Source organism: Amblyomma maculatum, chromosome 10 (assembly GCF_055883805.1).
Source record: "Amblyomma maculatum isolate TAMU_Amacu chromosome 10, ASM5588380v1, whole genome shotgun sequence".
In the NCBI taxonomy this organism is placed as follows: domain Eukaryota; kingdom Metazoa; phylum Arthropoda; class Arachnida; order Ixodida; family Ixodidae; genus Amblyomma; species Amblyomma maculatum.
The window spans coordinates 173,608,331-173,625,716 of record NC_139353.1 but is presented as its reverse complement, the minus strand read 5'-3'; the positions used below and the strand labels follow the sequence as shown (position 1 = coordinate 173,625,716).

Sequence of the window (17,386 nt, the reverse complement as noted above, 5' to 3'; positions counted from 1 at the left end):
GGTTGGGCGTTGCTTGGAAGTTGGCCCCTTCAACATTGGAACTCAGTAACTGAATGCCTTTCCCAGTGGGTGCAAATTAAGAACTTCCCACTTTTCATTGGGTCAGTTGTTGGGCGAGATGGTGACGATGTTCCATATGTTCCATATCTACAGCCATTTTGATCTTGCCAGGTTGGCAGGTATATTGCTGTGGGAGCATTTTTTTAGCAGCAGCTTAAAAATACCCTTGTGTGTTTGCTGTTTTTGACCACTGGGAAAATTATTCATTTCAAGTTTGACCACTGACGCATTGCAGCATACCTTAATGCTGCTCTTCTCTTGACATGCAGCAAATGGGAGACTTTCGTGTACCTGATTCGCTGCACTCACACACGAAGTAGTGATGATGGGTGTTGACCATGCATCTTTTCCCAGCATCAGGAGGCAGGTGCTTCAAGAAAACTGCCATCATTTTGCCGGATGATGCATCAGTACTTGTTGCTAGGCCAGTTGGTGCATACTTGATCATTACAGGTTAGCACAAAACAGAACGGAAAAAAGACAGGAAAACAGGACAGTGAGCTTCAATGTAGCTTGTTAGTAGGCAATGACAGTAGGGAGATGTTATTTTTCTTCACAATTGTCACCTGTCATCCTACTGGGTTTATGCCGGGTGATTTTTACTTGTTTTCAAGAATGGTATGACCTGCATCTATCTGGTTTTCGCAGTTGGACTGTACAGCAAGCCAAATATTATGTATGTGATATAACGAAATTATCAGATGACAATTAGTGAAGAATATAGTTTCTGCCACGTAAAACAGGTTCTTTTTGTGTGATGTATGGAACATTTTTTTTATCCATAAAATTATTCTTTCTCCTCTAAGGGAATTTTTTTCTAGTGATGTAAGGGAAGGGGCACAATATATATTGCTAATGAAGAAAAAATATTTTGTTGGCAAAATTTGACACTCGCGCAAAATTCTCCCACGAATTAATACAAGTCATAATAGGAGAGTTAAAAATCTAAAATTTACGTTTTGTGCGTTACTACGCTGTTCAAATAAGATATTTGGGCAAGTTGGTACAAGTACATCACTATCATCATCATCAGCCTGACTATACCAACTGATGGACCTCTCCCATATTCCTCCAATTAACCCGGTCCTGTGCTAGCTGCATCCACTTGACCCCTGAGAACTTCTTAACCTCATCCACCCACCTAATTTTCTACATCACTTACACCATCAGTGCATCACTTAAAGAGCGCAGGAAAAAAAACACGGACACAGAGAGACAAATGGACACAGCAAGTGCTCAGGTCAGCTTCTTACACCAGAAAGAGAACAATAACATTAAAAAACCAGAAAAAAGACAAAAATAAAAACACATAAAAGCAAAAAAAAAAACACTCCAAACTAGCACCCATGTGTCGCAATGCGATAACACTCGTGTCCACACCCAGCTCTTGCACAAGGAACATGCATCAAAAACTCATCAGCTAACCTAGCACTGCTTTGTGCAAGTGTGGACACGAGTGTTGTTGCTTTGTGGGTGCTAGCTTGGACCGTGCATGCTGTTTTTGTGATTTCTTTTTATTCTTTCTTATTTTTGTCTTTTTAATTTTTATGCGACATGAGTGACATGTTGTGACGTCTTTCTTTTTTCTGGCTTTTTATGGATGTGGTGTCAGAAAAAGTGAGTGCTTTTTGGGTCCATCTCTCTGTGCACTCAAAATAAAGCATTTCATGCCATTGTTCACATTGAATCATTTGAATGGGCACAGTTAGCACAAGGTTGGAGGCAGTCGATTTTGAAGGCAAGCCCAGTCTTAATTGGCGCTGAGGCCAATAACGCATGTTTGAAATAAGTGATTGCACATTGACAGAATGGGTGTCGCTTGAATTTTCAACGTAGCAAATAGAAGTTGACATGCAACTGTACAATGTACAGAAGTGGTTGTCTTTTTTCCTCTCGTGTGCAAACGACCTCTGGTGCCAACTGATGCAGGCTCGCCAGAAGCTTGCCCGCCTGACAGCTCGAGAGTTTGCGACCTTGCTCATTGACGTTCTCTCGGAGGCCAAGCGGCGACACCTGGGAGGAGCCAAGCAGCCTGGTATGCATTGCTCTACTTAGTAGCATCTTTCATTCTTGCCATTTAGCAGTCAACATTTGACGAGACAGTAAATTATTTTGCACAGGAAGTGAAAAAGAATGCTCACACTGGTGGATCTATTGCAACATTTCATTGCAAGCCATTGTTACAAGTACTATTATGCAGTTGTATATTACCAGGAACAGTAGGGCTGTGTGAATATTCGAATATGTTTGTTTTTTGATTCATAGCTAGAATACATGTGAAATTTTTGAATTGGCCGCTGTTTAATTGCACTGCAATGCTTGACCGTGCAGTGAAGCATGCTAAAAATGCATCAGGGTTGTTTTTTTCTCTCTGCTTTTCCTTCCTTCCCTTCCGAGTGTCCACGGAAAAACTGGCTGCGCTTTTTCTTTCCTATAAACTATTTATTCAACAGGAATAGGATAGCTCTACCAGATTTCATTCCTGTACAAAAATACTGATCCATGGAACCCCGTAGAATATTTGTACTGGATGTTTCATAGAGTATACACTCTGTGCAATTCTAATTTAATTTTATTTGGAAATGTCATGTGAATATGAAATAAACAAGATGAACAACGTTTGCTACTTTTTATTTTGCATATTTGTTTTCACTGATCAGATGTTTGATTGCATATTTCGAAGGCATTTCCCCCCCCCCCCCCCCATACTGATATTTCATTCAGTATTTATTGGCCCTTAGCTTCCAATGTTGCTGTCTGTACCATTGACAACTTTGTGTGCTCCATGTGTTCAAAAGATCAGAAGAGCCCCGTGCCTGCAACACTCAGTCAATAAGGAAACCAGTTATTTGCACAAATGTGGCTTTTGGTTTGAAATCTGAGGCGATTTAGTTGAAACACTGAGTGCTTTGTTGTTCTTTTTTTTTTCCTTTGGCAACGTGCTGGAAAAGGCACAGTTAGACACTTTTTAGTTATAGTTAGTTATATGGAGTTTTTTTTGGCGCATAAGCAACTGTGGCTATCATGCGCGTAGTGAAATCTCATTGTGCAGAAAAACTATGCATAACAGAGATTTGCACTTGAGGCAGAAATTCCGTGTGAAATAACATTGCTTGAGATCATGAAAGGAGGCAGGTGCTTTTGCTGAAATTTTTGTTTTCTGGTGAGGCAGCCTCGAAGGCACTCAAGCCAAGATCCTCCCTTTGGGTCAGCACATAGACCAGGGTGGGCTCTCTCTCCCCTGTTTTGTCAGCAGCTGCTAGGGTAACCATTGCAGTATGCGAGAAGCAGCAGGGAAATGTTTCTTGTAGCGTAGCCTGTGTTACAAGCTGTTCTTTGTGTACACTCCAGCTGTGATGTAAGCTAGCATCAGAGTTGTGTTTACAAGTAATGGATTCCTTGTAACCAGCTGCAGTATTTTGTAAGTCATTACTTTAATTGGTACTGCTTATATGCCAGCTTTCTGTCATCTTCTGCCTTGTTGTCTCAATTGGCTTTAAAATTCTCAAAAGCAATGCCAAGCGTCCCATAAATAGATTTTGGATGCAAAGCAATTACTTGGAGGCGCCTGAAGATATAAGCTTCAGCTGTTCAGCTTCAGCTTTGTTCAGCTGCATTATGGAGGCCCTATTTTCAACCTCACAGTGTGCAGGATTGTTTCTTGTGTGTGCAATTGTGACAATTGGTTGAGATGACTCTGTTAAAAGGACACTGACAAGTAATTGGAGTTGGCCCAAATAAACAGCCGGATTGACAAACTAATAAATATACAGCCAAACCCGGATATATCCAACTCGAAGGGGATCGCGAAATAGTTCAATATATAGATAATTCGATATACAGAAATCAACTTGAGACGCCACTTGTGATCATGAAAAATGATACTGTATTTGTCGCGTAATCAACCCAGTCGCATAATGAACCCACCTTCCACTTTTGCCCCCGACAATTTGAAAAAAAAAAGAAAAAAGCGTTCAGAGGCGCATCCCTTTGTTTTGACCGTTGCATCCACAGTCAATTTATTAATTGATTGATTTATAGGAAGGGAAAGGCGCAGTAACTGTCTCACTTGATTTCTGTGGACACCTCAACTGTGCCATAAGGGAAGAGAGGAAGGTGGGAGTGAAAGTGGAAAGAGAGAAAGAGGAGCGGTAGTGGAGGGCTACGGAGTAATTTCGACCATCTGGGGATCTGTAACATGCGCTGACATCGCACAGCACATGGACGCCTCTTTGTTTCGCCTCTATCGAAATGCAGCCGTCGAGGTCGGGTTCGAACCCGGGTACTCCAGCACAGTGGTCGGGCGACTTACCACTGCACCACCTTGGCGGGGCGCCCATTTATTGGCAGCGTGCCAAGATGCTATGCAGCAACAACCAATGTTACTAGAACAAACTCGGTTTCACAACTCCGCCCGGAGAGGTGTCCCCGGTAGCCGTCGCGAGAACTAGCGGCGCTGTAGTCGACTCTTGCTCTTTGCCGAGTGCATCGTCTGCTACACACGGCGCGGAAGCGTGGTGCAGCCGACGTACATGTAGCCGTTAACGTGCTGCCGTTGCACTCTCCATGGCTTCAGGACAATTGTAATTACATTATGACAGTTTTGGCTTCTAAGGCATGCATTACCTTGAAGAACGCGTTTGAGGATTCGAAATTTAATGCCGTGAAAGGAGTGTGACAGTGCTGTCAACTTGCTCGACACCACCAGCGTTCTAGTAACGTTGTCTGCTCTTCGTTTGCATTTCTTTTTATTATGCGATATCGTATGTAGCTCATCCAGGCGAAAAGGTGTCACCGTCGCCGTAACCTAGGAGTGAAAAAAGCGTATTGGAAAAATATGCACGTCATTTCGTAATAAGTTATGACGTAGCCGTTAATTGCGCAGCGTTCAGTGTGGTGTCATGCAATTTTGCTTCTTATTTAGCATCCTCCTTCTTGCCCAGTTTGAGTCCAGTCTTTAATAGGGATTCGAATCGCCGACAAGTGTGCCTCCAATTCTCTGCTGTTAACTGTAAACGTAGAGTGTACACCGAGAAGATGCTCTGTCTTTCCCCTAAAACCAACTCAAATAGTCGTTTAACGCTTTGCCAAACTATGTGCCAGTCTGGTGCCTAAAATTGGCGGCATGAAGAGACAGTGGTAAAGGCGCTATTGCATTCTCTTTTAAGATGACGCTTAAGTGTTCTGCTGTATTTTTTCTTAACATCAGGCCTCTTCATGCCGACCTGCATGCTTTGCACCGGGGCAATGGCGCCTATTGAAACGATTACTTGAAAGCCTGTCATTAAGAGGTGGGTGCAAGCTCTGCACAAAAGAGTGAACAATTTATTATTATCTGCATTTAGAGTAGGAACTATATTGAAGTACTGTCGTGATGTAGTTCATTTAGCAAGGCTCTTTCCTTGCTGGTACATATCTCGAATGCAAAAGGAATCATACTGAAGAGAAAGCACCCTAATAATCGCCTGCCCCATGTGTTTCGTCAGCTATTTGCCAGAAGAGAACTTGCAAGATTCCAAGAGCCTTTCAGTGTACATAGCGCAAATGGGACAGCTGAGCTGCACGAACAGATTTTGGTCGATCATTTTTAGTTTGTCGCAATACCAGCAGATCGATGGAAATTTGAGTATTTTCGTGACGAGGAAATAGACGAGTCTTGAGGGTGAGGAAATTTCCTTGTTGAGAAGACTTTTGTCATATTAGTGAGCTGTTATCATGGCAGTGATTAAAAGTTGCGCATAAAGTTTTCATATCATATGAATTGAGTGTTGGTTATATAGATGCTGTTCTGAAGGTCAGTTCTACGAAACTGTGCACAGGGCTTGGACCTCAGAGCTAATGCAAAGAGAGGAGACATCATACAAACTGCTGAAAACTTCGACAAGCAAGATGTTCACAAAAATTTAAACACATTCAATATAATTGAGCCGTGGCGTAGGAAACGCATGATGCGAGTTGCGGCAGCTGACAGTAAAAAGAAAAAAAGAGATATCGCAGTTCATAACTACCTAAAAAAGCTCAGAAGAGGTTCTAGATCGGCGTTTACAAGGCCTTCCAGACTTGCAACGGCTGGCGCATCAAGCGCCTGCCTGGACTGAGGTATGGGTTCTTAACTGCATATTTGTGAGGCGGGCAAGCACAAAAGCGTATAAGCTCCTGAATGAGTTCAAGATATGAAATCAACTATAAGCATACAAACTCCTCAATTCACGCATTGAAGTGCATTCGCTGCAAATGTGGTTTTTGCTGTTGAAGCAATACAAAATCACATGCAACAAAAGTGGTCAGGGGAAGTTAGGAACGCTAATGCTCATCTCCCACTAGACACAAAAAAGGATTATGCTGCCCACTCAAATATTTTCCAAAAGAAGTATAATATGTTCTCTGCACTGCTTGTAATCTTGCAATGTTTGTCTATGTTGATGAAATCAAGTTCTGGTTGTTTGCTTCATTTCATTTGCATATGACATTAATGTTGTTGGCCACATTGCATTTTTGCTCATTGTTTTCTTGTTGCACGCTAATACGCGTAAATACCTCACGTTCATGCAATTAACTTCATCACGCTTTCCAGCACTGTAGATACCTTGTATCATCATCATCATCGTCGTCGTCGTCATCATCATCATCATCATCATCATCATCAGCCTGATTATACCCACTGTAGGGCGAACGCCTCTCCCATATTTCTCCACTTAACCCGGTTCTGTGCTAGCTGCATCCACTTGACCCCTGCGAACTTCTTAATCTCATCCGCCCACCTAACTTTCTGCCGCCCCCTGCTACGCTTTCCTTTCCTTGGAATCCAGTTTGTTACCCTCAGCGACCATCGGTTATCCTCTTTTCGCACTACATGTCCTGCCCATGTCCATTTCTTCTTCTTAATTTCCACTAGAATGTCGGTAACTTGAGTTATTTCTCTGACCCACTCTGCACGCTTTCTATCTCTTAATGTTACCCCTACCATTTTTCGTTCCATAGCCATCTGGGTTTCAACTTAAGTAGAACTCTCTTGGTTAGCCTCCACGTTTCAGCCCCATAGGTGAGTACAGGCAAGATGCAACTGTTGTATACTTTCCTCTTGAGCGATACCGGTAAGCTGCTAGTCATAATCTGCGAGTGCTTGCCAAATGCGCTCCATCCCAATCTTATTCTTCTTGTTATTTCCTTTTCATGGTCCGGATCTGCGGTTACTACCTGTCCTAAGTAGACATATTCGCCTACTACAGTAGAATCTCGATAAACGGAAATCGGTTAAACGGAACTACCGCTTAAACGGAACAAACGCCTCGCGATTGGTTGGTTTTGTATTAAGCCAATGTAAAAAAAATCTCGTTAATCGGAACTCAAATTTTGCGACCACCGCGTTAACGGAACCGAAAAACTCGAAACCGCAACTAGTTGGACGAGCGCAGTGCCATCGCGGTACGCATCAATGCTCCCCTCCTCCTCCCCGTGTCACCACTCCGGTTTCCGTCTCCGGCGGTTTCCGGTTTGCTCGTACACTGCCCTCCGCATCGCTCGCTCGCGTTCACGGCGGTTGTGTTCAGTTAGGCCTAAGCCCTAGAGCCCTAGAGCTTTTGTTCGGTCCGATGGCAGCGCAAAAACGACCGCACAATGCACTTGCGTTGGAAAGGAAGATGGAGATCATCAACGACTTCGAGAGTGGTGGCTTCACGAAAACGGCGCTAGCGACGAAGTACGCCGTCCCCAAAAGCAGCCTAACAAGAATTCTTCAGGAATTCTTCAGGAATTCTTCAGGAATCCTTTTTCACTAGCCAATAAGTGGTAATTCCCACTCTTTTGACATTTTTTTAAAAATTTCAGTACTAGTACTACTGGAACAAAAATTCACTGCTTATTTTTCTCTAATAAAGTTTGTTCTCATAGTGTACCGTTCTCCTTATTACCTAGATTTCGCAAATTGAGATCCGCTGAGACTGCCAACTGCGTGCGCGCGCGCCAGCCGCGTAGGGTTCACGCGGAAGCGGATTGCGCAATGCTGAACCTATTCTCTCTTTAAACGAAACTCCTGATAAACGGAACATATTTTCCCGGTCCCTCGAGGTTTCGTTTATCGAGATTCTACTGTACTTCGCTACCTAATGTAAACTGCTGTTCCTTCCCGAGGCTGTTGAACATTACCTTAGTCTTCTGCATATTGATTTTCAAGCCTACCTTTCTACTTTTCCTGTCTAGGTCATCAATCATTATATTGTTACGGATGACAAAGAAGAAGCGGGCAGTGGCGCGGGCAGGAGCGCTCTAGGCCTGCGAACATTCATTAAACGTCATCTACCATCGTCATCGGTCATGTTCTGTCTCCTCGGCTTACCGCTTCGTAACATTTGGTGGAGGTGCTGGGTACGACATCCCCATCCTCGCCTTGGAGCATCGAGGCCATCTTCAAGCCGGGACCATCACCGAGGGCCCAGGGACATCGCCGAGCAGCTTCGCCCCAGCCCTTCAAGCCCAGACCTGAACAACTACCACTGCCCAGCCCCCAGCCCGGACCTGAAGACAAGGAGAACAGACATACGAATCAGAACCGAGACGAAGGACCCGAAAGACCCGAATGACCCGAAGGAACCGATGGACACGAACACGCAACCCCTGCCCAAACTGCCCGACGTGACCTCGAGCTATCGGTCCCATGGACTCTGGTGACGGATGGTTGACAGCTCAAAGGGAGGCGGATCAACCACGCATCAGGCATCGTACCGGCAAGCCGTTCTATTCTTCCTTCTTCCTCTTCTTCTTCAAGCATCCAGACCCGCCCATCATCATGCCATAAAATCATTAATATCGCTAAACTTCCTCGTCCACGATGGGGACGATTGCTCGGTGGCCCCGGGTCACGTTACGGACGACAAGGAAGAAGCGGGCAGTGGCGCGGGCAGGAGCGCTCGCGCTAGGCCCGCGAACATTCATTAAACTTCATCTACCATCGCCATCGGTCATGTTCTGTCTCCTGTCTTCATCGGCTTACCGCTTCGTAACAATATGCAGTTCATGCCCCGAGTTGCTTAGCAAGGCAATGTCATCAGCAAATCGCAGATTACAGAGGTATTCTCCATCTACCCTTATCCGTAACTGCTCCCATTCCAAGTCTCTGAATACTTCCTCTAAACAAGCTGTGAATAGTACTGGGGAGATTGTGTCTCCTTGCCTAACACCTTTCTTTATGGGAATTTTGTTACTTTCTTTATGCAGAACTATGGTTGCTGTGCAGCCACTATATATATCTTCCAGCACTTTCACGTACGGCTCGTCTACCCCCTGATTTCGCAATGCCTGCATCACCGCCAAGGTTTCAACTGAGTCAAATGCTTTTTCGTAATCAATGAATGCTATGTATAAGGGCTGGTTATATTCCGAGCATTTTTCTATCACCTGATTGATGGTATGGATATGATCGATAGTAGAGTACCGGTTCCAAAACCCTGCTTGATCCTTTGCTTGATTGCAGTGTAAGGTTGTCCTGATTCTATTAGCGATTACCTTAGTAAATGCCTTATATGTAACAGACAGTAAGCTGATTGGTCTGTAATGTTTAAGGTCCTTAGAGTCCCTTTTCTTATGAATGAGGATAATGTTTGCATTCTTCTATGGTTCCGGTACCGTCGATGACACCAGGCACTGCGAACACAGGGTGGCCAGTTTTTCTAGCACGATATCCCCCCCCCTTCTTCAGCAAATCTGTAGTTATCTGATCCTCTCCAGCTGATTTCTCCCTTTTCATAGATTATAAGATTATAATCTATATTTGCATAGAGAAAGATTATGCGATATGCTAATGCCAAGGAATCTGTAGGACGATACCGATTCGAGACGAGTACTATTAAGAATGTAGTCTGGATCTGCTTGTTGGTTATGAGTGACACGCATGCATTTGCATTTCAGTTCAGTTCAGTCGTTCACTCATGTCCGACTCTTCGTGACGCTATGGACCATATCACGCCATGCTTTTCGGTTTCACTATCTTCCTAACATCACATAACTTCATCTGCAGTGCCTCGAGGATGCCATCTAACCATCGCGTTCGCTGCCTACCCCTTCTCCGGCGACCCTCAACCTTTCCCAACATCAAATCTTTCTCCAGCGACTCCTCTCTTCTCATCAAATGACCAAAGTAGCTGAGCTTTAACTTTAGAATTTGACCCTCCAATGAGCAGTCAGGGTTTAGGGTCGACAACATCGACTGATTTGATCTTCTGGCCGTCCAAGGAACTCTCAAGAGTCTCCGCCAGCACCACAATTCAAGCGCGTCAGTTTTCATTTAGATGTGTTTAATTCCATCTTCAATGATTGGCACTAGTCATATATTTTGTTTAAATCAGTTTGTAGGCATGCAATGTCATTTGTGTTATTAATTATTGTATAAATTATGCAGTCGTCGGCAAACAAGCAGATATTAGATGAGTTGTTAAGAGGCAAGTCATTTATGTAGATCAAAAATAATAATGGTCCAAGAACCGATCCTTGTGGCACGCCTGAATGCACAGGGGCTGATTGTGAGTCATGATTGTTCACACTGACAAACTGAATGCGGTTACTAAGGAAGGCACGAATCCAATTGAGTATGTTAGGATCAAGGTTAAGGTGGCTCAGTTTTAAAAGCAAAAGAGAATGACTAACTTTATCAAGGGCTTTTGAGAAATCTAAGAATGGGCAATCTGTTTTGAATCCCGAGTCTAGAGAGGCATGAAGGTCATTAGTGAAGGTTAATAACTGTGTTTCACACGAAAAGAATTTGCGAAATCCATGCTGCTTTGGAGTAAAGAACCAGTTAGATTCTAAAAAGTTAACAACTTGACTAAATATAATGTGCTGAAGCACTTTACATGGGATGGAAGTAAGTGAAATGGGACGATAATTATGTGGACCGTGAGTATCTCCAGATTTATGCACTGGAATGAATTTTCCGGTAAGCCAATCATAGGGAAGGATGTAAGCTCTGCGAGAAGAGACATATAATAGAAGAATAATTAATGCTGACGCCGCATGAGGATGACACAGTTGGTTAATGACACTCCGAATTCCTTCTGACGAAATGACAATGGCGTCCATTGGTGATATGCTTGTTGTGAAGGACCTTGATGAAAACAGTTACAGTGGGTCACCCTGCTCAGTACTATGATGCTGATTCGGTTGCCTTTTACTGGGTTCCAGAACTGCTTTGGAATATTTTTAAGCATAGCTGGGAGAGTCTCATTGAAGAAGGTAAACTTGGTTGACTTTAATGCATTTGAATAAGCTGTTGAAGAAACGTGATACGCACACCACCGAATAGCAGACTGCGTTTTGCGAGCTGCGCGGATTAGTCTTTTTTTCTTATTGGAAAGATGGTTAAGATACCGGTTGTACCACGGAGCAGCAGAGTTAGTATATACCCTCTTTAGAGGTGCCGTATATGCTTCTTTACGAGCTCAGAAACCCTGTCTTTCAATAATTCCCAATTACAATGGAGGGGAACACTGCATCTAAAAATGAGGCCAGATTGATGTTAATAGCATGAAAACCAGCCTTACTGTAATCTCTGATATGTTTGAAATGCGTTACTGGCAGAGAAAGAGTAAAGTGGATTATCTTGTGATCGCTTAGACCTGGTAAGATGATAGTAGGGGACACGATTTCTGGCGTCGACATAAGGACAAGATCAAGAAGGAATGACGTGGAGGGAGTGACACGTGTTGGTAATTCAACAAGCTGCGACAACCCAAAGTCAGAACATATGCGAAGGAAATTTTCAGAATACAAACATGACGAAACCAAGACTGATTTGTCTTGATTTCATTGAAGGTCTGGGTAGTTGAAATCCCCTAACAGAAAGACAGATACACCCAGAAAGCTAGCAGAGATTTCATTGAGGCAATTGTGCAAATCATCACAGAAACTGGCTGGGCAAGACGGTGGTCGATAGCACACACCAAAAATAATTTTTCTGAAACATAACATTATACAGTCGAACCCGGATATATCGAACTCGAAGGGGATCGCGAAAAAGTTCGATATATCGATAATTCGATATACAGAAATTGGCTTGTGACGGCACTTACGATGCGAAAAAACGATACCGCATTTGCCGCGTAATCAACCCACTCGCATAATGAACCCACTCTCCACTTTTGCACCCGAGAATTCGAAAAAAAAAAAATGCGTTAAGGCCAGCTCGCTCACATGCAAAAGCGATTGAGCGATCTCAGCGACGAGCGGCAGCGACAGAGCGAAAAATTTCCAACTTGTTGGAACTGCGTCCCACTCGCCGCTCGAGCGAGCCACCGCCGCGGCAGCTCAAAACAAGGTTTCTGTGTCGCTGCGGCAGAAAATCGCGAGCGTTTTCGCTTGCATGTCGATGTGGTCACTCCGTTTCGGTTGTCGCATCTATAGCTCATTTTTTGGCAGCGTGCCAAGATGTTGCGCAGCGATAACGTCAGGGCGCATTTATCTTTTTATAGCTCCTCCGGTGGCGGGGAGCGAACTTGGCAGAGTGCCCGTGATGGCTTGATTGCACAAGCCTGGTTCGATTTATCACGCCGCGCTTGGGGCGGGCGTCATGATCGCAGCAGCTGACGGTGTGCTTCCGTTGATTGATACATGCAAAGATAAACGGCTCCCGCCAAAAAAAAAAAAAAAAAAGAAGCCTGCCGCTTGTTAACGTCCGCAGCCGCCATATCTTACGCTACGTCGCACATGCAGCACAACGATAAGAAAGAATAGCTCTCGCGCAAAAAAAAAATAAAAAGAGAGAGCTGCCGCTTCTTAACGTCCGCAGGCGCCATAGCCACATCAGCTGCCGCGCACAGAGGGTTCGCAACACACGCTGGAGAAAGCGTTCCACATCTGTCTGAAAATGGGCTGAGCTGGCTTGGCGCTTGCGTAGCGCGTGCTGAAGGAGAGAGAGCTCGGCAAAAGAATGAGCACACCCACGCACATGGCTTGCAAATGTCATGTGTTGGCGCGCGGGAAACGATAACTGCAGATGCGCGCGCCTTTGGGGAATGGGCGCGGCGCTGTCCAGAGCTGTCCCCTCTCATTCCTTCCGCGCGTGGCTTGAAAACGTCACGCGGCAAACGGCCAAGGGTGATGCGATCGTCTTTGGGGAAGGCACACTTTCTAGTGCGTGGTGCGGAGTTCGATATATCGAACGACCGGCGAAATTGAGTTCGATATATGACGCGGCTTTCCTATACTTTTACATGGGATTTTCAAGGGGATATTCCGTGAGTTCTATATAACCAAAATTCGATATAACCGGGTTCGACTGTACAACACCACACAATTTCTAAACTTGTTGTTAAGGTAACACAAAAGGTCTCGATTTGTTGATTAATAGCAAGTAATACACCGTGCCTCTCAGATCTGTTGCATTGGAATATGTTGTAATTTTTTTCGCACAGAAAGAGTTCACTATCTAATACCTTATCAGACAGCCATGTCTCTGTAAGAGCAATAATATCAGCGTTACAATCATTTATCAGACCACACAAGTAGTCTCTGGGCAAGATCTGTGTATATTAGTGAAGAAAACATTCGGGCCAGTGCTCTGAATAGTAGTACCGCCACCCCTGGCGAATCCCTACTTTCCCACATCAAGTAGAATACGACCAGAATGGAGGGTGCACGGGGGCTCACTTTCGGCATTGTACAGTGCAGGCCCAACCTCAAATACAACATCAGTTTCCACATTATAGCTATAGCATTTTCCATTGGCAATTAATTTGTAGTGCCGTAAATTGACTGGTAGATCATACTGTTTGGCGTATTCAATTAACCGCTTCCTCGCCTTATGTGTCGATGCGGAAAAATCTTCCCTTATAGACGGGTCCTTGTTCTTGAGCACAGATCGCTTGGAGTAAACTAGCGTTTTTGTTTTGTGGGTCTCAAATTTTACCACGACTGGCCTGGTTTTTTCTGTGAAAATACCGACTCTATGTGCGAGCAATGCAGTCACTCATTAAAGAGAGTTCGTGTTTTTTGTTGATAAGACCAACAACTTTTTCTTCAATTTGTTCATGAGTGCCAGAAGCGCTGTCAGGAAACCCATAAAAGATAAGGTTGTCACGCCAAGAACGATCTTCGCTGTCGTCTAATTGAGCACGCAACGCGCGTTTCCATTTCTACATGTTCGAATGCTTTACGTGTATCACAAAAATCCCGCTTCCAGTTATCAATACCAGTTGTTGTATTTTCGACAGCTTCAAGACGCTTCTTAATGTCGGGAATGTCACGTACTGCCGTCTGTTGGTCTCGTTTCAATAGTGCAATGTGAATCAAGGAAGAAATAAGAATGAAGTTGATAGGTAATCACTTTCTATGCTGCTTTAGCTCAAAGCTGAGCTGTAAAGGGGCCGATAATTTTGGTGTCACCATCTCTGGGTCATTTTGGAGGAGGTCGCCTGCAATTTCACTCATCATCACGAAGTCCTCTTCACTCGTGAGTTGAGTGGCCGAAAGGTTTTCAAATGGGGGGAATTTTGGGTAAACAAATATGTGTACCCAGAAAAAGTCTCGGTGCCCCCTGTTAAGGAGTGACCAATGTTTCTTTCTGTGCAAGCTCTTTTCTGAAACCCTCAAGCACAGGGCATAGCTGAGACGTGTCAATCATGTCCACAGCAGAATGCTGTTACCATTAGGTTATCACAAGGAAGATAAAGCCGACCAGCCAAGCCATTTGATGGGGCCCCGGATGCTTGGGGACACGTGAAAAAAATCCTCCAGAGTTGTCTTGGCCCTGTAACGATGTGTTATGTTCCAGTGATGCTTTACTGTGCTTATCCATGGTCTATTTATGTTGCCAGGCTTGGAAGACCGACGGCTGAGTGATGACGAGCCCCTCTATGACAGCGTGGCATCCGATGAGGACAACCATGTGGTGAGAGCTGTCGCTCTGCTTTCTTTTATTGGCCAAGTCGTCTTTTGTGGGGCACTTTTTGAGGATGAGTCATCATCATGATCAGCCTGACTATACCCACTGCAGGGCGAAGGCCTCTTCCATATTCCTCCACTTAACTCGGTCTTGTGCTAGCTGCATCCACTTGACCACTGCGAATTTCTTAGCCTCATATGCCAAACTAATTTTCTGCCACCCCCTGCTACGCTTTCCTTCCCTTGGCATCCAGTTTGTTACCCAAAGCGACCATCAGTTATCCTCTCTTCACACTACATGTCCTGCCTATGCACATTTCTTCTTCTTGATTTCCACTAGAATGTCAGTAACTTGAGTTATTTCTCTCACAGACTCTGCACGCTTCCTATCTCTTAATGTTACCCCTACCATTTTTCGTTCCATAGCCCTTTGCGTTGTCCTCAACTTAAGCAGAACTCTCTTGGTTAGCCTCCACGTTTCAGCCCCATAGGTGAGTACAAGTAAGATGCAGTTGTTGTATACTTCCCTCTTGAGTGATACCGGTAAACTGCTAGTCATAATCTGCGAGTGCTTGCCAAATGCACTCCATCCCAATCTTATTCTTATCGTTATTTCCTTTTAATGGTCTGGATCTGCGGTTACTACCTGTCCTAAGTAGACATATTCGCCTACTACTTCCAATGCTTCGCTACCTAATGTAAACTGCTGTTCCTTCCCGAGGCTGTTGAACTTACTTTAGTCTTCTGTATATTGATTTTTAAGCCTACCTTTCTACTTTTCCTGTCTAGGTCATGAATCATTATTTGCAGTTCATCCCCTGAGTTACTTAGCAAGGCAATGTCATCAGCAAATCGCAGATAACTGAGGTATTCTCGATCTACCCTTATCCCTAACTGCTCCCATTCCAACTCTCTGAATACTTCTTCTAAACAAGCTGTGGATAAGACTGGGGAGATTGTGTTTTCTTGCCTAACTCCTTTCTTTATGGGAATTTTGTTACTTTCTTTATGCAGAACTATGGTTGCAGTGCAGCCACTTTATATATCTTCCAGCACTTTCACGTACGGCTCGTTTATCCCCTGATTTCGCAATGCCTGCATCACCGCCGAGGGTTCAACTGAGTCAAATACTTTTTCGTAATCAATGAATGCTATGTATAAGGGCTGTTTATATTCCGAGCATTTTTTATCACTTGGTTGATGGTATGGATACGATCGATAGTAGAGTACCGTTTCCGAAAACCTGCTTGATCCTTTGCTTCATTGCAGTCTAAGGTTGTTTTGATTCTATTAGCGATTACCTTAGTAAACGCCTTACATACAACAGGTTGATTGATTGGTCTGTAATTTTGCAAGTCCTTAGTGTCTCCTTTCTTATGGATTAAGATATTAACTTTCTTCCATGGCTCGGGTACCATCGATGATACCAGGCATTGCGTGTACAGGGTAGCCAGTTTTCCTAGCAGGATATCGCCCCCACCGCCTTCATTTTTCAACAAGTTTGTAGTTACCTGATCCTGTCCAGCTGCCTTCCCCCTTTTCATTGTTTCTAAAGCTTTCTTAACCTCACCTTTCGTGACTGGTGGAATGCCTGACTGCTTTTCACTACTGCCAATCTTTTTATTGTCCCTACTACTTGTAGAAAAATGAACTCTCGCCAAAGTAGTAAAAAAGAAATGAAAAAAATGGTCTCCTTGTTCATAATGAAAGCGGGTATTGGCTTATGTACGGCTTAGGTAACGTAATGAGAGTGCTGTTACGCACACTGATTATGCCACCTAAGCCATGTATAATATAGTTCCATCTGCTTTTATTGTCAACAAGGAAGCTGTATGGGTCTCGAGACGTCAGTGTTTTTTCCATTTCTTTTTATTACTTTGGTGAGTGTTCATTCTTTTACTATGGTGCCACGTCACCAGACAGGTTTCCGTCAAATTCTTGATGAGGATGAGATGATGACATTTCAGCTGGGAGCGTAAACATTTTGTGAGGTAAGGTGAGTGAAAAGGAGAGGCATGACCACCAGGATGTGTGTGCATACAGGGGGGCCGGCAGCTGTGGCAGCGTCTGAGCGACTTGCAGCAGGAGCATGCAGCCCTGCGCCTGGATGTGGAGACCCTGCGGGCTGCCCTGGCCACTCGGCTACCCTCGGCCACCCACCAGCAGCGAGGTGGGCATCACTTTTTTACATTGTCAACTGGTGGCCCACAGTCTCCCAGGTTAGCCACTTGTTGTATACATCGTCACATTTCAGCTCTACAGTTAAGCCTGGTTGTAACTAATTTCTCTATAACCTCGATATTACAAAATTTCTCACTTCCCCTGTGCTGGTCTCTTTGAAGCACATATATTTGAAACACCATACAATGAAGCAGTTGCAGTAATTAAGTTTGATTTACTCAACTTTCATACTGATTGCCTACAGAGTTCGCAGTTTTCAGTTAGCATTTCACTATAA

General features: G+C 44.2%; 1 protein-coding gene across 3 annotated transcripts in view; it reads left to right on the top strand.

Moving 5' to 3' along the window:
- Git (ARF GTPase-activating protein GIT1) overlaps positions 1-17,386 on the top strand; it is a 267,395-nt gene that overhangs the window by 115,608 nt on the left and 134,401 nt on the right. For all 3 annotated transcript variants that reach the window (XM_084580679.1, XM_084580677.1, XM_084580678.1), the window contains exons 11-13: positions 1,990-2,095; positions 14,862-14,935; positions 16,972-17,098. In XM_084580679.1, the coding sequence (XP_084436805.1) occupies positions 1,990-2,095; positions 14,862-14,935; positions 16,972-17,098 (307 nt within the window). The remainder of the gene's footprint in view (positions 1-1,989; positions 2,096-14,861; positions 14,936-16,971; positions 17,099-17,386) is intronic.